Source organism: Micropterus salmoides, unplaced genomic scaffold (genome assembly GCF_014851395.1).
Source record: "Micropterus salmoides isolate LMB-PRFRI ecotype aquatic unplaced genomic scaffold, ASM1485139v1 Ms_hic_scaffold_21, whole genome shotgun sequence".
Taxonomy (NCBI): Eukaryota; Metazoa; Chordata; class Actinopteri; order Centrarchiformes; family Centrarchidae; genus Micropterus; species Micropterus salmoides.
This window is the reverse complement of record NW_024041262.1, coordinates 9,566,451-9,591,149: the sequence shown is the minus strand read 5'-3', so window position 1 is coordinate 9,591,149 and position 24,699 is coordinate 9,566,451. Positions and strand designations below refer to the sequence as shown.

The following is a 24,699-nucleotide window of genomic DNA, read 5'->3' as shown; positions in this document are numbered from 1 at the left end:
AAAAATTAAAATAAATAAACTTATTACTTCTTCTTCGTCGTCATCGTCGTCGTCGTCTTCTTCTTCTTCTTCTTCAACGTACATATAAGTAGTGTTGAGTGTCTACACTGCCTGAATTGTACCACTAGTAGAACCAGAAGAATGTAGTGACCAAACGCCTCTGCAGCGCTGTTTGTTCGTTTTCATGATGACATGACGGCGTAAATGTCGACGTCCATGGAAGGGGAGGACCGTGGTTATGTAGATAGAAATGGCTCATTCTAAGGTAATAAAAAAATAATGGTTCATTATGTAAGGTCTTTATACACAACTGAAAACATAGTTATTGATACTATATTGAATTTCTGTCACTAGATCCTCAGAAATATTACACACTGGACCTTTAAGGCACTGATCTGGCAGTGTGGAGGAGCAAGTTGTGCTACAACCTGCAGAAAGCACAGATTGTTTTGTTAAAGTGGTGCACTTAAGGAAATCAGACTGCATGTCAAACATGAACCAGTATTTTGTTATAATTTTTTTTTACCATTACTGCTTTTCATAAAAGGGACGCACCCCTGCTTCATATGTTTCACTGCAAATGTCATAAATCAGACATATTTACTAGACTATTTTTCTAAAATGCAACCAGTGCAGTGAGCCCTTACTGGAATATTCTGTGCCCTGGAAGGACAGGGTTGGCGAATCCCCTTACTCCTATACTTTCCATGGGTGCAAGGTTTCCTCCTTCAAATGTCAAATCAAACCTTTCCTTCATGTTGCTCATTTGTTTGCTCTGTTTTCTGACAAACAGAGGTCACTTTTTACAGCTTCATGTTGTTTGTACCCTCCTCCAATTGCATCCATGCCTTTTCATGGCCACAGTACCCTGAACAAGAAAGCGAAGACCTGGTATAAGTCAAGCACTGCATACTGAAACAATCATGGCCACCTAACAATTGGTATGGAGGGGGAAAGCCTTTACAGAAGTAATTTTGCAAGAGTTGTGGCCCACATGCATTCATGTGTATGTAGGATATTTCATACGCTATGCACTGCCAGCCATCTCTTTTCTTCCCCAGACAGATTTTGTCAACAGATCTGCTGAAGGACTTGGAGTGCGGCGTCTGACAAGGGCTGGCATTCAGTGTAGGGCACCGAGGATGGATGAGTGGCAAAATCTATGCTGCACTGCCTGAAGATCCTGGATACGTCAGGCCAGCTGTTGCATCCCGTCAAGGAGGCTTGATTTTTAAAATGTCTCCAGGTTTGTTCAGGTTCTTGACAAAGGGCTTGCTGGTGAGACAGGCAAATGTTTGAACAGCTGTTCTTATTGTTGCCGGGCTTCTCGCAGTCCTTCAGCAGGAACTAAGCACATACAGTATGGCTGAAGTACATGTAATGAGTTGAAAGAGGTTGCTGAGAAGGACGGTTACACCACTGTGTATTTCTTGTTAATAGTATCAGTAACCTTTGGAGGGGTTTTAATTTGGAAAACCCCTAACATTTGGCAAAGTCGCTGAATTTAAATCCTCTGGCTATAAAACTGTGAAGCTCACTATAGTTTTTTAGGGAAAGATATTTAGACATACTAGACATTTGTCACTAAACTAACTTGTGCAGAGATTATAGGTGATAATACTCCCGTAAACAGATTACATTTTAACACACTAGATTAAAACACTATATGATTGTAAACCTAATTATACCAAAGGCATAGTGTTTTGACTAAAATACGCTTATTGGCTTTCTAGCCGAGAGTAAGACGAGAATATCAATACCACACTCATGTCTGTGTGGCAAATATGAGGCTACCACCAGCAGCCATGCTCAGTTAGCTTAGCACAAAGAGTGTTAACAGGGTTGTTTGGACAGAGCTAGCTGTTTCCCTTTTTGTGTTAAGCTATGAGCTAGTAGCTTCATATTTATTGTACAAATTTCTGAGAATGGTATCAATTGTCTCATCTGACTCTCAGCAAGAAAGGGAATGAGTGTATGCCCAAAAATGTCAAAACTAGTTTTTTAAATTGGCCACAGTGTAGGCACTGCTTGCTGCTAAAGAGGGCAGTTAATCATGGACTATTGTTGGACAGTAGGCCCTTTTATGTTTGGGTTTTAGTTTCAGGACTGTCCCCCTCCCACTTGAGCCTCAGAGATATCACAAATATATGAAATTTATTTACATTTTAGAAAGATTTTGAACAAACTTGTGACCCTGTTGTTTGATCCGGTTAACACTGGAAATCTGAAATAAGCAGTTTGCTTGTGTGGAACTGTCTTCAAGAGCTTAATGTCTTCTGATGTGCTCCTGGTTTAAGTTACGTGATGACAAAAGCCCATAAATGACCCCATGGCAGCTGTAAGTGGCATAGATCTGTAGATTGTTAACCAGAGTAAGCACACCAAAGGTCACGCTAGAATATGAATATGCACTGGGAAACCTCAAAGTGTTTTTCAGTGTTTTTATCATGGATGTTAAAGACCTCAAAGTCTGTTTTTCAGGTTCTTCCTTTCACCAGCAGGCGTCTCTATTTTCAATCTTTCCTCCATCCTCTCTCCTCTCCTTCTCCCTCAACTACAAACATGCCATTGATAAAAGGATGTTTACAGTTTACAGTTACCCACTATTATGAGTGCTGTGTGTTTATATCAGAGGGCTCAGTTCATACACAACCTGCACTAAAACTGCTGCTTTTGAAGCCTATTTTCTTTACCAACCCTAATCCATCCACATCAGAGCTTGTAAACAGAAAAGTAGGGGATTTATTGTTTGGCTTAATGGTAAGAGTATTCTTAGATATAACAAGCCAAGGGTGCATATTTCAAGAATTACATCATTTCAGTGTAGCTAACCTCTATTGTATTCTATTTTATTGTTTGTTCATTGTCTTACACGTTCCAACCTTGTTTACCAAATGCCATTTCTTTAATTATTCTTTATTATAAGCTCAAATATCTGTCCATCTGAATTGAAGCTGGGTGTTGAAAAAATACTATTCCGGTTCTTTAATATAACCAGGGACGTTTCCAGGCTCTTGAAACATTGGGGGCTTAGCCCAGCCCAGAAATCTTTCATGCTATCACCCGTTTTCACCTGTTTTCACCCCACTGTGCAGCGTTACATTGTTACATCTTACCTGACTAGACACTGACCGACAACATTTATTTTGAAATATACTAATTACAATTTTGCAATGCAGAAGTCGCGGACAAGCCCTGAAGCTGTGAACAATGCGCTTTCTCTCTCTCTCTAGTGCTCTCTCTAAATGCAGGCAGTCTGAGTAACGGTGGGGGGTCACATTAGATGAACTTCAAACAAAATGTAGCAATATTATTGCGGGTAGCCTTCATTCTTTGAAGATCTGCGAGAGAGGCTGTGTCACGAAGATTATTACATATTAACATGGAAAATATTTTTGTTGCTGTTGTTGAGTTACATTCGGGGCTACAGACAATACATCCGGGGCTAAAGCCCTGGAAAAATGACCTGGCAACGCCATTGAATATAACCATTTTTCAATCTGCAGCCCACAGATGCAAACCAATGCTCGTTATGTTATTACAAAGGAAAAATTGGGATGCGTAAAGACATAGTACCGCCGCAGTCCGCACTAATGTGTGCAGACAAGCTGCGGCACTGCTGGGGTACACACAGAAGAAGTGGTGAGAAGCAGAGCAGACACGACCCTTCTGAATTTGCATCCATGACTGTCGGCTGTCCCTAATTTAACTCGGAGCGATGTAATTGGCGATGGTGGATTTGTTTACCATATTTGGCAAGATAGTGACCCAGCGCGCCTGGGAATTGGACGAGAACGGCCGTCATTCACAAAAGTCTGCCTTCTGGAGCTTTACAAACAAAGCGGGTGCACACGGGAGTTGTAGTCCAAAACAAACCCCTTATAGGACCACACGAGTGTGGGTTTAGCTCGTCTGCAGCAAACTCAACGCCACACATGTGCCACAATTTAAAATACACTTGCTGTGATGAACTATTTTCATTTAATGTGTCTTTAAGTGTTAAAACAACCCCGCACTAGGCGGCTAAAGTCACGCCGATCCGGGACCCTAAGCGCGCAGCATACAAATCCCACCAGCGACGCTCTCCTCTGATTGGCTGTGTCCTTCTGTCAATCACGCGATGCTCCTTCCACCACCGCTCCTACAGTAAATATTTGTGTTTGCTCAACCGGCTGTAATGGTGGACGACTGAGTCAGAGAAAACGGAATACAACTAGAGTGAAGAAAGAGAGGAAAAAAGGGTCGAAAGTCTGTTTGAGAGCCAGTCGCCGCGAGTAGGACACGGGCTTCGTCGAAAATGGATGAACTCAAACATCAAGTCATGATTAACCAGTTCGTCCTGACGGCGGGTTGTGCGGCAGACCAGGCGAAGCAGCTCTTGCAAGCGGCACATTGGCAGTTCGAGGTAAAAACAGACAAATAGAAAAAGATAAGGCTTCAGCGTTAGAGTCGGGTCAGGGTGATATTAGCCACCCGGCTCATGTCTATGTCAGACCGTTAGGTTTGGCTGGAGGCTGCCTGTCTGCCCCTCGCCACTTTTTAGCCTCTTGAAATTCAACACAAAACAAAGCGTTAGTGTTAGCAATGTGTCGGTTTTAGGTGGCCAACACTCGGCCCACTTTTTGAACCAGAACTTTATTTAAAGTAAATATATGTGTGCTTTAGCCAGATTAAATCTGTAGGGAACACGCAGCAGGTCGAAGCGTAACGTTACAGCTAGCATATCCAATTAGACTTTACTCTAGATTAAATACTATAACGTTAATCCGACACATGACAGCGGCGTACAGGCGAGGCCAGCTAGTGCTATTACGCAATAAAGATCGACTAGCCTACTAAAGAGTACTTCTAATTGTTTAGTCTGCGGTGAGCCGCATGTAACGTTACATTTAGCTTGTACATTTTCTTTGCCGCAGGCTCGCTGTGTTGTTTAAGTTGTATTTGTAGCAGCACAGAAACAAGCAATGTTTGGGCTAACTACCTCCCTAGGTATTTTTACTGCTCTTCTGTGAAACATAAAAATACTGCCACCAAAATGTCATTCATTTTCTCTTTCATTGTAGACTGCCCTCAGTGCCTTTTTTCAAGAGACAAATATCCCATATGGCCATCATCATCAAATGGTGAGTGCGAGGAGGGGTTGATGAAAATGTACTATATACTGTTTATTGTTCTGTTTATGTAATTTTTAACAATCCGGATTTCATGCTAGTACATCTTTAAGGCTACTATGTTGTTTTGGGTGGGATGGAGTGTGTGCGCGTGTGTGTGTGTGTGTGTGTGTGCGTGTGTGTGGGGGGGGGGGGGCGATGAACAGCCCTTATAGGCCAAGAGGGATGATGTTGTTACTAACAATAACAAAGCACATGTCGGCCATGTTGTGAGCTTCCAGAAATAAACACACAGGCAGGCATGCAGCTGCAGCAGCCAGAGAGAGAGAGAGATTGTATATATGAGAGAAAAAGGGAGCAAGAAAGATAGATATGAAATTCCTTATTTTTAAGTGCATCAACTGAAGGAAGGGCCCCTCAGTCTGTGGGTAAGGCAGAAAATGTCTCTTTCCATGAAGAGGACAGCTGCCTCTCACTAAATAGACCCTCGTGCTATATGCCTCGGGTAATTCAGCTGTTTTCCCTGGTTGTGTTACCTGCCCAAGGCACAACGCACATTGGGGTCTTTATGGGGGCAGAGTGATCTGGAAGGTGTTAGGGCTGCATGAGACTCTGCATGTGCACACAGGGGTTGAACATTATGAAACACTGGCAGTATTTGGGCTTTTATCAGTAGTCTACTTTGGCAGCACACAGGCCTTTGTTTGCAGCTACATGCATGGCAGCATCCAGCAACAGCTGCCCTCTGGAAGAGCTTGACATGGATGTGTAGTTTTTATCATTTTTAGGCTCACGCTCCATTTTGTGAGCTTGTTTGGCTCACTGTTTGTGTGGCAAAGGCTGTTATCAAACTGCTTTTATCTTTGTATTTCTAGAGGAAACAGAGAGAGCTTGGGATAAAGGGGGATTTGTTTTTTATATTGCATTGTGTGTGAGCGCATATACATTTATACCATCGGAGTAGTGCAATATCGCCAGTCAGCGTCAGAAACGTCTCACACTGAGCTGAATCATATTCATCACAGCTCTATTGTAAGAAAGAAAGCCAGACCTCCTTTATCATCTGATCATTAAATAAGAGTATCTCAGTTCTCTATTTAGCTCACGAAATGTCTCGCTTTAATTTAGAGAGTAAACAATCTGCCAAGAGCCTGTCCTGTTCTGCCTGCCAAATAGGGCTGAGCTTGATTTCTCCAGACAATGGAGAATGAAAGTCAAAATGCAGAGCACCTACTGTGTTTGTGGTGTTATTGTTATAGACATGCTCTTCTTACATAATCACGAGTTCACAATCTCTTTTTCTTTTTTCTGCATACGCCGGCATGCACGTGCGTCTCTTGTTTGTGCTTTACGTGCACGCATTTGGATTTGGTGCATTCGCAGAGTGGGCGTTTGTGTGTTTGTGTGTGAGTCACAACAGTACTACAGTAGGGCAGCGTGTCCAACCTTCCTGCAGCTTATCAGGCTGCAGTGTTCGTTGGTATACAAATCTAATCCCCTCTGTGCGCGCTCTCTCTCTCTCTCTCTCTCTCTCTCTCTCTCTCTCTCTCTCTCTCTCTCTCTCTCTCTCTCTCTCTCTCTCTCTCTCTCTCTCTCTCTCTCTCTCTCTCTCTCTCTCTCTCTCTCTTCAGTTTAGAGTGAACACAGACACCATTAAGTTACATTTGTGTGCTGTTGTGGTGCTGTGCTGTCTCGTCAATGATTCTTTTTTGTTACAACACAAACTGAACTCATCCTTGAGATTGCTATTTTGGCTAGAAGCCTCACCCCAACCCTAATGGCCCCAACAGATAGCCTTCAGACATGCTGTTCTTGGCAGCATGGCAGGTTAGGACGCCATGTAGGTCAGTTAGTTTACGGATACTGTTCAGTGAGCTGCTTTTTGCAATTCTTTTTGAGGCCTGGAAGACAATGTATGCGGCTGAATGTAGGGTTGCGCGATCGCCTCTATTTTTGTACCGTCTGATCATAGCTACTTGAGATCACCGAATGGCGATCTGATCGCCAGGGGGCGGGGTTACATTTGCAGTGAAATGCCAGCATGGAAGAAACAGGCTTATTAGATTTAAAGAGTTGGTATTATGGTTTTTGGGGTTTCCCTCTCCTTTATTGAGTTATATATCTTTTTTGTGCATGTAATAGGTTTGCAAAGTGAAAAAGCCCAAAGTCCACCCCAAAGGGAGTTCCCATCTACCACAGAAAGCTCTGCTCTGAACCGCCTGAAAACAGCTCGTTTGTAGTCCAGCCTTTACTTCCCTTTCTTGTGATGTCACAATGAAAATACGTGTCATTATGCTCGCTGCCCGACACGCCCTCAAAAACACCAGTGGAAAAACACTGAGCTGCAGCACACCTGTCCTCTCCCTTCCAAACACTAGCTACCCTCCAAGCAGTCAATGGAGATAAAGTTGTTATTGTGATGTAGAGACGGAGCTCAGTTAAAACTTTATGGATGAAAGATACTTTTGTTACAGATTAATAACTCACCGCTCTGAAACTCTTGCTCCAGTCCAAATTGCCAAGCTGGTCCGCAACATGTAGCCTACAGCTGAATAGAAGCTGTTTACCGTCTTTTCGCTGACCTTTCTCTGCTTCTGATTGGCTAGTAGTCCTTAACTAGGAACTGCACATGTGCAACTCCCAGCAAAGAACATTTAGAGACAAGATGTATCACTCCAGAGCTAAAACGAAGCGTTCAACACAGGGTGAAAAGAGGAGCTGCACCAATGTGCAGTATGATGAAAAATATGGTGTTTTTTGAAAATTAAACCATGTAAACCTGTTCTGGTACAACCCCTAAATAGGATTTTGAAACTGAAAATGAGCATAATAACCACCTCTGTAAGAGAAACCACCAGAAATATCTGTAAATACAGTGCAGTGTTTCCCACAGAATTACCCTGTAACTGTGGCGCTGCACACGCGTGGCGGGGAGAAAGAGGGTGCAAACGATAGCAGCTATGTACAGCGTGTCAACCTCGACAACCTGGCTGTATTCTAACTTTAACATATCTGTCTCTGACATTGACAGCTTTGTGTTAAGAAAATAGATAGACTAACTTGTCAGAGTTAACTTCAATGCATTATTTTTTCTTTAAAGACACGGCTCCGTTACGATGTGTTTGTGAGAGAGAGGGAGCGAAGGAGCAAGCAAGCAGAGGTGCTGAATGAATCAATGCGTTGTGCACAGCTCCACAATGAATTATGACTTTATTCATATTAAATGGTATATAATATGTGGCGTGTTGTGTTGCCACAAATAAATCAATGGCTGGGAAACACTGCAGTTTGGTGCATTCGCCAATCGCCAATCGGAACAACCAAATCACTTGCCCATCTAAGTTCGGCATCGTGGGAGAGAAACCATCTTGCATACAAATATGCTGTTTAATAAATAACTCGAAACAAAGCTCCTCTGGTGAGGATTTGTAGCAGACATGAGGATGGCATTCAGATTGTACGCCAAGTCTCATTTTGTTTACCTGTGCTTTGCTAATGCGTCATTTGTGCATAGTATGTCAGAGGTTTATACAGTGGATCAAATTTCAAATAGTGAGGTGAGTTCACCTACTCATCAGTGCAGTCTTTTATAATGCTGTGGATAGTAGAGGATTTAGCTAAAGCTCTTGTTATTGTTATTTCCTTTTACAAGCAGTCCCATATGCAGGGGAGTGTCTGTGCTTTGGCACATGATGTAAAACAGCTACAAACTCTGCACAGGCACACATTTAAGGCTGTTTATTGTTGTGTGTATGTGAAATATGTCAGTGAGAGCAGTACAGCCACATCATGTGTCTTTAACACATTGTCCGTATATCTCTTTAATTTTGGATGAAGCCATCGATGCTTACATCTATTCTCCAGGATGGACACCCAGGCCCTAAGCTCAAGGCAACCCCTCCCGGCCTACTACCCTGCCTTTGCAAACAATGCAACCACAACACATTCCTACAGGACGCAAACACTTGCTCAGACCCAAAATGGAGCCTTTCACAGCAGAGGGGGGCCGGTTATAACTAAAAACACAGCACCCTGTCTCTTTCTTTAGTTTATCCACTCTCGCTCCTCTCATCGCCATATCTTTCTGTTTACTGACACAAAAAACATCAGGCTCTAGAATTCAATTTGCCATTTATGTTTGCTGTTATAGGACTTTATAATGGTGCCGCGTACTCATCGTCTCTGTTTTGCATCATTCTCAAAGTAGTTACCACCCCCAGAACAATCAGCATATTTGCATGATGTCAGAGTTGTATTTATGTTGCTCCTGGCTATTTGATGGTAATCCCTCTTATCAAATATTCTGCACATATTCTTTGTTTTTGTACATTTTCTAAGGATGAAGCTAATTTTTGAGGCGTTTTTAAATGAATCCCCCATATAAAGTCTGAGCTATTTCTGATCCCCAGTTGGAACGCCAGCTGCCATGCTCTTTCACATACCGTCACCTCAGTGCAGAATAAATGTGGTCATTTGTAAGCAGAACCACCTAAAATGACTTCATGTGTGCAAGAGAAAGATTTCCTTGGAACTAGCTCCTTCTTGTGCACATGAGCAACTCTGGGAAGTGTTTTTCTTGTCAGTCATCGTGTTTTTTGAGTGAGCTGATCTCATAACTGCGTGTATGCACCAATATCAGTGTTTCCATGGTTAATATCTCTCCATGTGGGGCGCTTATACAGCCATAATAAAGTGAATGAATCCTCATGTGACCACAGAGGAGGAAGTGGCCCAGCTGGATGATTCCACTGCTGTCTGGGAACATGTGACCCTCATCATGTGACTAAGCTGGGAAACGTACTAACTAAGCCACAAAAGCCTGCTTCACATGTGTGTAATGTCTGCTATGGCTAGTAAAAAGAAGTAAAGTCTGGACTTGCGGTGTTGAGTTTGTAGTAGGTCAGGGTAATCTCCTCAAGACATATTTCAGGTTCTCCTTTTCCTCTTGAATCATATCAGAAAAGCATATCAGAGTGAGAACAGGAGGTAGATGTACTATAAGAGTGCAACAGTACATCTATCTCCTGTTATCACTCTCTGATATGCTTTATATATTGATGTGAAAACAAAGCAACACTTGTAGTTCTTGTTTTAGCTCCTGTTATTTTACTTTTCTTAGTACTTTCCTGCAAAGTCCAATTACACTGTCATGAGCCGCTTTTCAACCAAAGGTACCGGGATTCTTTAAGTCCCCAGATCTCTTTTCAAGGAACTAAAAGGTTCCTTCAGCCCACTGTGTGCGTTTCCACCGTGGTCTAAAGACCGTTATTTGTAACCACTATCCATGAGCAACATTTATAAATGAACATCAGATTCGACTGGCATATAATGAAAAACTATAGGCTTGCTTGACCATTAAAGCAGCATTTTTGTGTGGTAGTATAATGAACAGACACACGATAAAGTTCGTTACACATTTAATAGTAGCCAAACAAATAAAATCGCGACAGTTTGGAAGGTTATTAAAACATTTCCAGCGACAAGAGCTGCAGGACTCACGCCTGTGTCGCCTGAGCGTCGGAGGAACGTGATGTTTAACGGGCTTAATTACCTGCTGTAATCAGCTGTTCCGCTTGTTTTGGAGAGGAGGAGACTGACTTCGGCTCTGTGTAAAAACCTCCTGACTGATGAAAACTTAAAACAACCACTTAGGACCCAGTATTTAGCGTAAACACACCGCTGCCTGCTATTTCCAATATATTTAATGCCAACATACGATCTCAGGTGGACATCGGCGAGACTTGTGTGGCTATTTGACTGTTTGTTTGTGATTTATTGGTTTGCAAACAACGGTGGAAAAGAGACAAGCAGTCGTAGAAAAACAGCCGACATTCTCCAGTTAAAGCCAGTAGCCTCTACTCGCCCATTCAGAATTTCACTGCAAGGCAAGCCCCACCCCCCCAAAGTACCCGGTACTTTTGGAAAGTACTACCCCCCGAGCAGGGACTTTTTAGGGGGTAAAATGAAGAACCCAGAACTACATTTAGACCCTGGTTCCTCCGGTGGAAAAACGGTGAGTTCCTCCAAAGATTCCTAGTTCTGGGGTATAGTTCCTTTGGTCGAAACGCAGCTATGGATATTGTCTATGTTCTGTGGACCTGGCCGTCTCCTTTTCTTATTATTTAAATGTGATAATATTAGCTAAATATAAGCAGTAAGCAATCTTAAATTATATCCATTTGAAGAACTTCTACTGTTTCCTCCTCCTACTGGAGAAGACCCAACCTGACCCACATACTGCTACCCACAGAGTCATGAATATAATGGTTGGAATGATCACCTTTTTTATAGTCCTGTAATTGTTGTTCGTCACTTTAATGACCTACAAGGCCAGCATTCAGCGTCAACTGCCCGGGCACAGTGATGTAGCAGAACAGTACTGGGCACTGCAGGGCGCAGTGATAAAAGTGGGCGAGATGTTGTTTAAAGGCTGTTTCCTGGCAATATAAACATCCAGTAGGAGAAAGTGTGTGTGTGTGTGTGTGTGCGTGCGTGCTCTTGAGGGGGTGTTTCTGGTAACTACAGACATTTGGTTTTGGTGTCCGGGTGTGGCTTAAAAAAAGGATTTTTAGAAATCCTGACTCCTCTCATCCATGTAACATGTCCTCTCACTGAGATTTGAAGAAGTGCATGGTGTACCCGTGCCGAAGAGCAGAGGTATAATTACCTTCATAAATCACAACGTGACAACATGGACGACTGTCTGCTGCTATTTCTCTCTCTGTCTCCGCCTCTGTCCGTTTCTCATCACACTGCAAGAGGTGGAGGAAGGCGAACTAATGTCTATAAAGGATACTTGGATTGTTTCTCTAATAGCAGTGACAGAATCAATGAACTTGTGTGGTGAACAAGTGAGGAAGGGTGTTTGGCTCGTACTCTAGATGAAATAGGCTAATAGCATGACATTGCCAGATACAGAGCTGCTTTGCGTCTCTTTGTCTCTACTACAAAAGAAACGTGTGTTCTCTGTCCCGCTGCATTATTTACAAAAGTTGATTAAATGCAGAAAGAGCTGAAATCCAATTTATTTTGTCCCATTGTGTATTTAAGTGTGATTTCATGAGTATCTGTGTATGTGCGCGCTATAATCCTCTGAGTGTGCATGCAGCAGTGTGTCTCAGATTTCAGAGTTAATCATGTCTCAATCTGTTAATGTTGTTAGTGTGTGTGTGTGTGTGTGTGTGTGTGTGTGTGTGTGTGTGCAGGCGGTTGTCTTGTACGCATGTGTCATACAGCCATGCCAAGCAGTTGGCCACATCTGAAGAGGCTTGGCCCGTGTTCTGCATGTTCCAGCGTGTTGCCCTGCATGTTTCCAGGAGCACAACTTCCCAGAATCCTAACCACACACACAAAGGCGTGTACACACACAGACACATAGGAACTTTGGCTCAATGGGAATCCATGTGGGATGGCTGCGAGGACCAGATGTGTTTATGAGCAGGGGAGTTAGATTAGGTTTCACACTGATTCTTGGAGTCACCGAGTACACTCTCAATCTCACACACACACACACACATCTGGGAAGACACAGGCAGCACATAGAACCCTTGTCTGTCACAAAGGGAGTGTTGTCACATTGTTTTCTCAGGTTAGCTGTAGCACTGCTGCCAGCCAGGCTCAGGCTCAGGTGCTTTTGGACCATCACCAGTCCCTGTTTGATCCTCCTCCTCTCTTAGCTCTGCTGTCAATTACTATATTAGATGTATAATTGCAATGCAGTTCACTTCAGAGAAGAGGAGTGAAGTATTTAAAGTACCTCCTTGCAAAATCACACACATTTTATAGCGTGAAGTTGCAGCATATGTGTATCCTTAAGATATCTTTTGGCAAGCTGAATCTGAGTGTTTGCATAGTTTTGTTCCCCCTCGCGATTACCTTTGGTCTAGTAGTTTCTGTTGCCAGACTGCTGCCAGCCGAGAGGCCAAACTCCTTTCTAGATATGAGTGAGCCCATGAACACCTATTGTTAGCCATTGTTGTGAGCAGTTCCGTGTGCGCGGATGGTCAAACAGACCACATGCTCCACTCTGTCCCTGTTCTTTTTGCTCCTGTCTTTTTTTCTTTTCTCTCTCTTTCTCCTTTCTATAGTATGGAGTGTCATAATGCACATGAAAACAGAACACACCCTGGCTAATGATCAACTGAGTCCCTCGTAAGCACAAATCCAACCGCGTGTGTGTGTGTGTGTGTGTGTGTGTGTGTGTAATATAACTCACACATAGGAATATACATACACAGACTTGGGGATTAGCTGCTGGAAGCTGGGTGAGGTCGAGGCAGGGGAGGACGGTAACTTAAAAATGTTCAGCGGCACCTGTCAACCTCCTTTTATATAGTTCTGAAAGAGACATCTTGTTCTGACACTCGGGCATTCCCATAAAAACCTGACTGTAACTTCCTGTTGGTGAGCTATGTGATGGGATAGTAAAAACACAGGTTGAAGTGCTTGTCTGGTTTAGACACAATGTTGATTTGTGACACAAGTAGTGCCAGACCTCTACTCACTACTGATACATTGGTGAAGGAATGGCAGCGTAGAGGGGATGCTGTCAGACAGATGGATGAAGCTCTTCTGGTTTAGTGTTTCTCTCTCCTTACAATCAATACACAAAGTTCAGCATGGGGTATCTCTGAAATCAATATTGAATTTGTAGAAGTATTATCAATTTGTTGACATTACACTAGTTAAGTCAGTAAGAACAGTTACAGCTCCCTCTCTTCCATACAGTCAAATATTCAGATATTATGAAATGATTTGTTGAAGTTTAAGGCCATACAGCAGCTAATTTTAATAACAGGGTGTCAAATAACAATGTGAAAGGGGTCACTCGTGCTGATGAACATAAATCTGCAGCTCCCCATTGGCTTTACTGAGCTGTGTAATGTGTTTCAGACAAAAGTCAGTGACTGGCTGGTGAACACAGTGGAGCATTAACAGCTAAAGAGCCAGATATTTCCCTCAGAAGATGGTAAAGACCAAAACGAGAGCTAAAAGTAGAGTGAATATCAGACTTGCATTCGCCAAGCAGCCAAGAAAATATTTATTGCTGGTTTAATAATAGTTTGCATCATTTAAACATTATTATTTTGCTTTTTTTCACCAGATAACAGGCTTCTTTACAGAGCATTTCCACGAAGTACTGCATGCCCATTGATACAGAATGAAAAACAGGCACATGCTATTCTCCCCAGCCTGGTTTGTTTTTATTTATTTATATATTTAACAGGCTTCTAACTTGACTCCAAAATGCAAGTATTTAATTTTCTTTGCTCCCGTATACATCTTGACTTCAAAGACTCATACACACCTACAGTTCGTTGTAGACAGATACGTAGGAGGTAATAGCCATAGGCAAGAGAAGAGAGAACTTCCACACACTGTGCGGTAGCTGTCTCTTCTATTACTCATGCAATTAATCAGTTATTATTATGTTTAAGTAATATTATTAATTACTCATTATCCTTGTTATAGTTTAGCATTGTTGACATACTTAGTACATACTTAGTAGGTCATGGTTGCATTAGATCCAATTGCAGATTCGGGATGGGTCATGATTTACAAATTTTTGTCCGTCAGATTCAGCAAGACTTTATAGCAACAGGAACATTAGACTGCAGTCACATCTACAGTGCCATAAATGGAAATGTTTATTTTATTGCATCTTTCTTTTCTGTTTTTCAAAGTAAATCCGGCCTTGGATGTCAGCATGGACCCCCAAGTTGCTTGTTTATTGGACAGAGTTTTGGTAAACTGTCATTTGTTGAGGTTACATATTTGGGAAGCATGTTGTCATAACGCCCAATTCCAGTTCCCGTAAGCTTAGGTAAACATGATGGACTTGTCTGTGCTCTTTGCCAGTTGTTTGATGTTTTGGGGAGGCGTTTCATTTCATCTGGAGGCCAAGTTTGACCTCATGTATCTTTCTAATCTTGTCTTGGTCAACATTCATCCTCTTTTGCCCATTTTGGGGCTCCTGTCAGTAGTTCAGATTGCGTTGTTGTCGGGTCTAATGTACTGTATTGCAGCCCTCTTCCATGTGGACACAGACCTGCATTGTCAGAGGTTGGATGCCATTGTTCTCACATGCCCAAACAAACCAAACAAAAGGAGCGAGTGTTTCAGGATACATATAAACTGCTCCAAACATGCACAACGTGAGTGCACCCAAGACTAGTCCAGACCTGATGTTTGTGCAGCCTAATCACCCTCCCACACACCGACACTTTTTACCAGTTAAAAGAGTGGGGTCAACAGTTTGTATTTCCTGTCCATATCTTGCATGACTGCATTTTCTTTTTTAGTGTTGTACAGCTTTACACCCCAGAGCTGCTCATTAATTGTCCTTTTACCGTGTACTGTATGGCAGTTTCAACAACAACAGTTGGATAAAGGTTAAGTGCCTTTTTGACTTTGCCCAGTGTGACGAGGTCAATTCCAATAACATCACTGGAAGGAAAGCAGTGAGACCCGTCGACCCTGAGTAAAGTGCTCCCAGAGGTGACCGTCCTGACGTGGTCTGTCATTGTGTAGCCAAGGAGAGGAATGCTGTAACAAATATACAACACAATTTGGAACTGTGTTTCCAGGGATACTAAACCTTGGTCTTGAATAATAGGAACACAAAAAACAGTAAGTTTCATCATTAGCATAGATTAGATTAAAAATCAGATTCAATTTGAAATCTTTTTAATATCTGCTTATTGAATTGTTGAAATTGTATTCATCCACCGCATGACTACACACTGACAAAATGTACTGAAATCTTAAACACTGAATTCAGAAAAATTCAAACTGAAAACACGGAATTTGGGGCAAAAAAATAAAACGGATACCTCGTCTTGTTTTTGCAGTTGTGCACTATGTGTTATTTTGCAAGTTGGCAGACTTGCTTTTCTGACTGTCACACTGACCAGTCACCGTCAGCTTGTGTTCTTTTGACTAAATACACAAAATCCAGTTCAATTTTGATCATTTCCCTATCTAAATTGTAATTTTGCATGCAGACTGCTGTGTGAGGAGTATTCTTTCATCTCTAATCAGTATATCCTGCTGATGGTCATCTTGCCCCGATACTATACATTATCCTGAACCGCAAGTCAAATTTTAGAACCCAGTCAGAAAACGAAATTCTATAAAGACCGTGGGCCTGTGGCTTTACCGTGATTCTCGTGTCTCGCAGATCTCTCTGCACAGTTTCACACACAGCGTGTGAACTGTACGCAACGAGCCACTGGCTGGAGGGAGGGAGAGACTGGAGTGGGAAGTGAGAGAAAGATAGAGAAGGGACGCATCATATGTCCATACTAATGTTCACAGCAGGGGGAAGAGGGAGAGAAACATTATGGGTTTTCAGTTAAGTATTGTTTTATTATGATGTTATTATATTAATACATTTAAATATATGTGTCCATTGTCCAATCTGTAATTCTCCATGTTTAAATCCAACATTGGAACATGGAACTTGAAAACAATTACTTGCTCAGCATTACTTGAATTTGAAATTTTTGGTCAATAAGGAAGTCTGTTTATTTGCTTCGTGAATGGAAACAAGCAGATCACATTTCGCTTATTGCAAAAGAGTTTGGCTTAAAATTCCTGCGACAGCTGGACGGAAACATCCACAGAGATCGAAGTGAGACGAGTGTGTGTGTGTGTGTGTGTGGGGGGGGGGGTAGAAGCACCAAGGCAAACGTTACACGGAGGAGGTGGGGTCACGAGACGTAACTGGACTCCTCAGCACAAGTATGCGAGAGGATAGGGAGCTGCCCTTTTCAGCCCGGCGCATGGTCACACTTGATCTGTCTGAGGAATGTGGTCCGTTTGACTGGAAATAACTCCAGCTCATCTGTGTTTGTCCACAAACACGCACACTCATTTACACAAATGGAGGAGTGTTTAAGGTGTGTGTGGAGGCCCGGTCCAAGGTGTGTTTAAGAGTGGTCGCTGCCTGTCAGCCACACCGTTCCTGAGCAAACAGACTTGAAGAGAGGGAGGACGGTGCCGGGCCGCTGTGACCACAGAGCCAGCCCCGTCCCGTCTACAGGAGATCTGTGCCTGCTTCCTCATAACAACCGTCCCCATGGCAACCCCTCTCGGTTGGCTCTGTATTTAAAAAAACAAGCTCGCACTCGTTGTCTGTTATTCCCCCCGTGTCTCTCCATCTGTCTATCTTGAATAGACCGAACTAGACTGTCCAGTTTCAACATTAAGTGGGTAAAATAGCAGATCTTGACTGGGCACAAAAAGCCACACACGGTGTATTCAGTGAACCTCACATGCTTGTGTGTGTGACACAACTGCAAACCCTCTGTAGTCATAATTTTCAGCAACGTGTGTGTGTGTCTGTGTGTGCATGCAGCGTAGTGATTTTCTCTAACCAAATATTAACCCTCTCGCTGCAGCCCACGTGTCGTGTCAGTTGTCCAAGAGCCGATTGGATTTGAGCCTCAGCCTGCTCGCGACCTATCAGCAGCTCATGCGGTATTTTGTCTGCCCTTGCCTCAGTGCAGCGAGAGTTAATCTGCTACTAGGCTGCTTAATACAAACACACAGTACGCCGCTTCCTCAGTATGCTGCAACAGATCTCTCCGCTTTTAATCTCTGTGTAGGAAACCATGTGGAGTTTTTACCTCTGCTGCGGTTTCCTCTGCTTTGACTTTGAACAGACGGGTCAGGTGCGATAATACTGTGAAAAGAAATTGACACTTCAACATTGAGAAAACACAGCTCATGCTAGAAATACTCACAATGAAAGATATGTGACTGTTAACGGCAGATGTAATTTACATCCCACATTTGTCCCTCATTTGTGGGTGGAAGACGTACAGTGTGTCTCTTTATGTATGTAGGGGGATCTTTAAATACACGCTGACAGTGTCTGGGCTCTGTTGAAGGTTTTCTCAGCGAGAAAGCGGTCAGATCCCGGCTCAGACAGCCTTGCAGAGAAGACGCCGGCTGTGTCTTTGAACCAGATCCTCTTCCCTATAGTGGTCGATACCGTCTGCGTCTCTGACTCCGCCCAAGGTCCCCTGCAAAGACGGACACCCACATATCCGACACTTAGAGGTGTGTTGTGAGTGGAGGAGTGTGACGTGGGCAGCTGTGAGACGTATGCGTTTAAAGGTTTTGTCGTCAGCCTCCCTCTCCCATCTCTAGTTTGAGTCTCCTGAAGAAAAAAGGCCTCTGCAGGTATACGATTAAACCTGCTCATCTGTGTATGAGTTTATAGAGGAGAAAGGTGGACGCAAGGGTCTCGGTGGACAACCTGAAAGGTCATGTGTCAGCATTTTTGTCTCATTTTCCTTCCTGGCCAGTAAGCAAAGAGGCAGGAAGCCTCATCTATTGTACCTGAGAAGCAGTCACACAGACCATTAAGTGATCACGAGGTTTAAGAAATCAAACCAGCAGCTTCCACCGCCAAGAACAGGAAGGATCGTAGAGGTCGCTTCAGCATTCCAGGGTGTCTCTTTACCGCAGGAAACTGGCCTCAGAGACATGAGGCAGCGTTTCCTGTCAGAGTGCGCAGTGGACACGCTCACCTTTCATAACAGCGTGCCACTCTGAGAACCTCCTAACTCGGCCCCCGACTGTATATTCACAGGACTAACCTGCAAAGCACAGCACTTTTAGGGGGCAAAGTGGTCCGATTACACCCCTAAGGGGAGGAGTGGTGTTCACCCGGTTTGTTTTTCTGAAGGCTGCGTGTCACAATCGGAGCATCCTGGGCGATGGAGCCAAGCGTGGATTAGATACCGCAGCTCAGCCTGAGTTCTGGTTGTCAGTAAGCAGAATGTTGTTTTCCAGCTGTTTTTTTCCTTTACAGCATGTTAACATTTGCTGTCCAGTGTTCATGTGTGACTGCAGCTGCTCTTCCAAAGAAAGTTGATTCATGGAGCCGATGACTCCCAATTCCAGAAACCCCCACCCCTTCCTTAAACAAACAACCCAGCCTTTGACCTGACTCTGTAGAAAATGTTACCTGGACTATGAAAAAAGTCTTACTTTAAAGATGCTCTGAGGGGATTTAAGTGCTTAATCACAGTTTAAGTTAATAAAGTAACAACGTGTAAGTTTCAGCCTCCCAACTGCACAATAGATGGTTAATAAAGTTGATTGAATCATAAGTCAGTTTCATTTTATGTAACCCTAATCCTGGGAGTTTCCAAGCTGTTTTCTTCACCGCAATTATTTTGTCATGTAGGTGCCTGCCCCGTTAGCCTCTCAGCCCATGCTCTTATTTTTAGATGGCCAGCCTCCCTGTGGAGTACAGTAGGTTGTTGTTTTCCTGGTCACAAACGGTGCGGGGACATAGAGGAGGAAGCAGGTCACGGAGCAGTGTGCGAGAAGCTGTGTTAGCGAAGAGGAGGATGATGATGAAGAGCAGACAAACATGTCGTTCACGCAGCCTGTTAGCAGCAAGGTGGTAGGTTCAGTGTTGTTTTTGGAACACGTGTGTGTTTTGTGTCCTCGGGGTGCGCCGACAGGAACTCCTGGCAGCAGAACAATAACAGAGCTGGCACAAAGGAGGGTTGGAGCGGGTTAGGGCACAGGGGGATATATTAAGGCCAGAGAGACTTGGCGTGTTAGTTGTTATTCTCAGTCTGGATAAGTTTATGTAGTCTGCTAAATCAGTTTGGATACCATATTATAACTGAAACAGGAACTGGATGTAAACAAAGGGCTGTAATGTCATCGGGGGGCCTCTGGGGAAGCAAAGAGTGCCTGGGATTCCCCTAAATTTCCCATCAGTTATACAAAACAGTTTTCCTCCTTGTAGGTGGGATCCGCTTTTGAACATGAGCTGAAAACTGCCTTTTGTGATGTACCCCATGAAGTACATTGCTGAAGTAATACTGTTTGTTGGTGTGCGCCCATTTATCTTGAAGATAACCAGCCAGTGTAGACAGCACAACGTGAGTTTTCACTGCAGCCACATCAGAGTCATTCTGTTGTAACCAAAGAGCAACTATTTTACAGCGAAAAGCAGCCATCAGAAGAAATCCATTATACAAGATGGGGAGAGACCAGCTTCTCCACGGATTGTGATCTCAATAATACAGAAAAATGATGCTGCTTTTAAAAATAAGAAAAACAACCTGAGGAAATCCCTTAACGCTTTTATTTTACAAATGTTCTGGCACGCAAAAAACAAATGGACTCTGAGTAACTGCATATACGGTATAATGGGCAGCACCGGCATTTAAATACACGTACCAGTTGCATTTTATACTGATTAACCCACAGCTAAAAGCAGCATGTTCACTGCATAGTGGCTATCAAAAGTCATTCTCCTAGCTAGTAATTCTTTTCATTATTTTCTTGATTGATTAATTAATTAAACTATGAAATGAATTAAATGTTCTATAACATGTCAGAAAACTGTGAAATTAAAAGAGGGACAAAGCCAGGCCTTGAAAGGTGACACCTTCAGATTGCTTGATTAATAATCAACTTCATCTTTTCAGCTCCACCTCTGACATCAGAAGTTGCTAATTGAAGTAGAAGTGGACCAGGCATGTTAAGGAAGTCTGTAGAAACACTTTGTACAGACTTTTATGTTCACAATTCATTGATTATTTTCTACATGTCTTAAAAATGTCAGAATATGGTGAAAAATAAATGTGTATGCATTGGTCCGGTGTTAAAATCCTCACATTGACTGTTTTGTCCTGTTAACAGTCTAAAGGCCAAGATCTTCAGTTTACCATGAGGAAATAAAAATTATAACATTTGAGAAAGTGGAACCATTTTGGGCATTTGTGTTTGATAAAGTGACTTTTTAATTTAATATTTTGTTATCGGATTATCAAAAAGATTGAGAATTAAATTCTAATTTGACTAATTTATCAATCTACTAGTCATTTCGGCTCTAATGATGTCACAGTGGAGTAAAATCTAAGCATATAATAGAATCTGCAGGTGGATTTTAAGTCTGTAAGTGTGAAAATGGTAAGTTATGTCCTCCTAACATCTCACTGAGGCTGTCCTTTTCTTTATTTATGTATCTGTATTGTTTATATTTCTCTTTCTTCCTATTTATCATGCGTTAATCATTCTCTTTCCGTCCTCATTCTCAGATGTGCACCCCAGCGAACACACCAGCGACGCCCCCGAACTTCCCGGATGCGTTGACCATGTTCTCCAGGCTGAAGGCGTCTGAGAGCTTCAACAGCGGCAGCGGTGGCAGTTCCATGGCCGCCTCCATGGCCACCTCACCCCCGCCCCCCCAGGTCGGCGGCTGGGGGGTCTCACCAAATGTACCTAATGTGCCGCAACCTCCACAGGGACTCTGGACTCAGGGGCAGCCCCCCACACAGCCCTGCCCCGCCTGGCCCATGGGCGTGAACCCCCACGCAGGCGCCGAGCAGAAGGCTAGTGTAGCGATGGAGGCTGAGAGATGAAGGGCAGCACAGGACTGAAAAGCCCCCCCTTCCACCCTGGGGAGGGAGGGCAACGGGCAGGCGGGCGGGGTAAATGCGGAGAAGGGTGGGAGGAGATAATGGGTAAAAAGTAGGTTTTGGTCGTTTTCCCAAATGATGGATGATTACGGAACGAGACGGAAACTACGCAAACCAAGAAAAACTCAACGTGGACAATTTAAGAAGAGGAGAAAACCAATGCAAATATCAATACAAAAAGAGAAAGGAAAAAAAGATACGCACACACATAGTAATAAGAGAGCAACTGAAATCTTTGTTAGTTTTTCCTAAGTAAATGCATAGATAAGAGAAATATTATTGAACTAAAAAAACACATTTTTAAAAGTAATTGTCATGCCCAAGGAATTTATGTGATGTTCAAGGACTTTCAAGGCAGCAAACTAAATTTTCAGTTTGTTGTTTAGTATTTCTTTTGTTTTCTTCTATCATTTCAGCCAGTGTTTTTTTTTTTTTTTTTGCCACTGGTGTGTTTCTGCAACTGCATGAGGAGAGAGGAACTTGCAATGCAGCCTTTGAGATTGACTCAAAAATCAACACGCACTTGAGTGTGAGTGTGTACGCATGTGAGCGGGTGGTCAGTTTGTAATCGAAAATGTACACACACACACACACACTATATATATATATATATATATATATATATATATATATATATATATATATATATATATATATATATATATATATATATATATATATATATATATATATATATATATATATATATATATATATATATACACGCACACACACGCGCACACACACACACACACAGCGTTTAGAGGAAACACTTCCATACTGTCATCCCCATCGTCAAAGGTGGGACTTTTCTTACCTCACCTGGTGGTCACCTGACTTCTTTCAGCCAATCAGGGATTCTTCTTAAACCAACCGTTGCCGCCGCAGGACATGTTTTTAAAGGTTTTTTCTTAAAAAGGCAGCAGCCACTCTGGTTTATGCTAACTGATCCTTGCTGCAATGGCTTTCTCCTGACAGTTTTAAACCTGGACTCAGACTGCAGCGGTCCACTGTATACGTTTTCTGGAGATTTGGGTTATTACAGGAAAAATGAGAAATCATGGTTTAATACAATATCGTTTGTAATGGTAATTGTTCTGTTTTTGTTGAAAGGTTACGGGAGGTGGCTTTGAAAATGGGTGGGACTTTTTTTTTTTTTTTTTAAAGAGTGAATCAAACGCAGCTAAAATTGCTAGATTAAAACAAAAACAAACAAAAAAACACACGACTACTCCATCTTTGTAAACAGAATTGCCACTTTGCATGATGTGTTCATAACGTGTAACATCTTTTGTAGCAAACATACATGAGGTTGAGAAATGTTTATGGGAGGGGGTGGAGGATGTGGGTGGGGTGGTGGGTCTCATTCCCTAATAGAAATGTAATAAATGAGCGTTTCTCTACGAAGCTAAAGTCAAATCCAGCTGTGTCTCGCTGTAAAGGCAAAGTTGGACAGCATGTCTGGTTGGATTTGAGAAACAGAGGAGAAAATGGGAGTGGGGCAGCTTCGGGAGGCCACCACAGGCTATTCGGGGACACTACAGACTACTTTCAGATATACATTATAAATATATATAAATACCCTCAGATACTGTACTACAGAGGGGTTTTTACAACATTTAGGTCTCTAGTTTCAACCGGTCCCTGGTCCATTGATACTGCTGAGGGACAGTTCAGGGATGACCCTGATATACGGCAATATTTTAAATGCAGGGTCTGCCCCCCAGTTACTCCTGTTTGGATTATTTTTTCATTCGATACAAGAAGAGAGAGTAAGATATTTTGAATAGGGTCTTTTTTTTTTCTTTTTTTTAAAGATTTTTTTAAAAAATGTGTAGGAAAATTACAGATATAATAATGTATAAATAAGCAACTTTAGTATTTAGACAGAACTACTGTTGGAGTTCATCCTTTTTTCTTTCTTTTTTTTTCTCAACGCTTCATACTTTATTTGGTTAAATCAGAGCATTTCTGGGTGGGCCTGTTCCTAAATGGTTTCTCATGTATGTTTCCCTACTTGTATGACTGTATGAGACCATTCCCACAATATTTGTGGACTACCTGATAATTAACTTATCATTTTTGTGAACCTAAATAAATATTGTATGTCAACCTAATCTGCATGCTTTGCTGAAGTGTGTGAATAGTGGCTCTACAGCTGATTGAATATGAGGTTTGTCAAAGGAAGGAGCCTCCTGAGCGAGACGTATAGTTGTGTGTGTGTGTGAGAGAGAGACATGATGTTTAGAAACGAGAAGGTCTGGAGATGAAAAGTCAAAATGGGGGGAGGGAGTTCCGCACTGCGGCCATCGCTATCGCCTCTCTGACTCTTTAGATGTAAACACAAACACCAGCTGTCCACACACAAACACACACTGCACATGCCAGTGGTGTGGTGGTGGCGGTAAGGGGGTGGGGGGAGTCACAGAGTTCTCCATGTCCTCAGTTCACCTCCTGACTCCTTCCTCCTCTGCAGGAAATAAGAGATCTCCTCTGCTGATTGTGTGTGCCACTTTGCCAATCTTTGAGGTGCTGCGAGTGAGTCAGCGAGGGTCGGGTGAATGCCGACAACCTGGCAGCGGGTACTGCCATGCATCTGAGTATGTGGGGAAACGGCAATTGCAAAAAACACAGAGGGTTTGTCCAAGAGCAGCACAGCAGAGTCCAGTATCATGGGAAGGCAGTAAATCTGGAGGCCGCCATTGCTTGCTTTTAACTGATTTCCCCTGTTTCTATTCATCATACCCTCACTGCAAAGAGGGCTCTCACCTGATGTGAGTGATTAACTTTTTATTTCTGTTACGTCTGCAGCTCATGGTTTTCCCAGAAAATACTTTATTTATGATTCATGTAAAAATGCTATTGCTAAGTAGCCAGGTCTCCTATTTACTCCGAACAAACTGATCATGTAAACAAATCATAAATCACACTTTGCTGAGAAGAATCTTTGCATCTATCTATCTATCTATCTACAGGCCTTTTAATTTATCAGATTACACAACAGAACCCACTTGTATAAAAAGGAAAAAATGCAGCATTTATCATTACAATGCAAACTGTCATATGTTAGTATACTAGTGTAGAGTGCTCTGTTCAGTTCCCTTCACACAGAACCCGGGCATTGTTTTCTG

General features: G+C 42.7%; 1 protein-coding gene across 1 annotated transcript; it reads left to right on the top strand.

Annotated features, from left to right (window-relative positions):
• Positions 1–4,143: 4,143 nt before the first annotated feature.
• On the top strand, positions 4,144–22,119 carry ubald1a (UBA-like domain containing 1a). The gene is made up of 3 exons (XM_038736564.1): positions 4,144–4,405; positions 5,064–5,123; positions 21,188–22,119. Exons 1-3 carry the CDS (start codon positions 4,298–4,300, stop codon positions 21,509–21,511), a joined length of 492 nt encoding a protein of 163 aa, XP_038592492.1. The 5' UTR covers positions 4,144–4,297; the 3' UTR covers positions 21,512–22,119.
• The last annotated feature ends 2,580 nt before the right edge of the window (positions 22,120–24,699 follow it).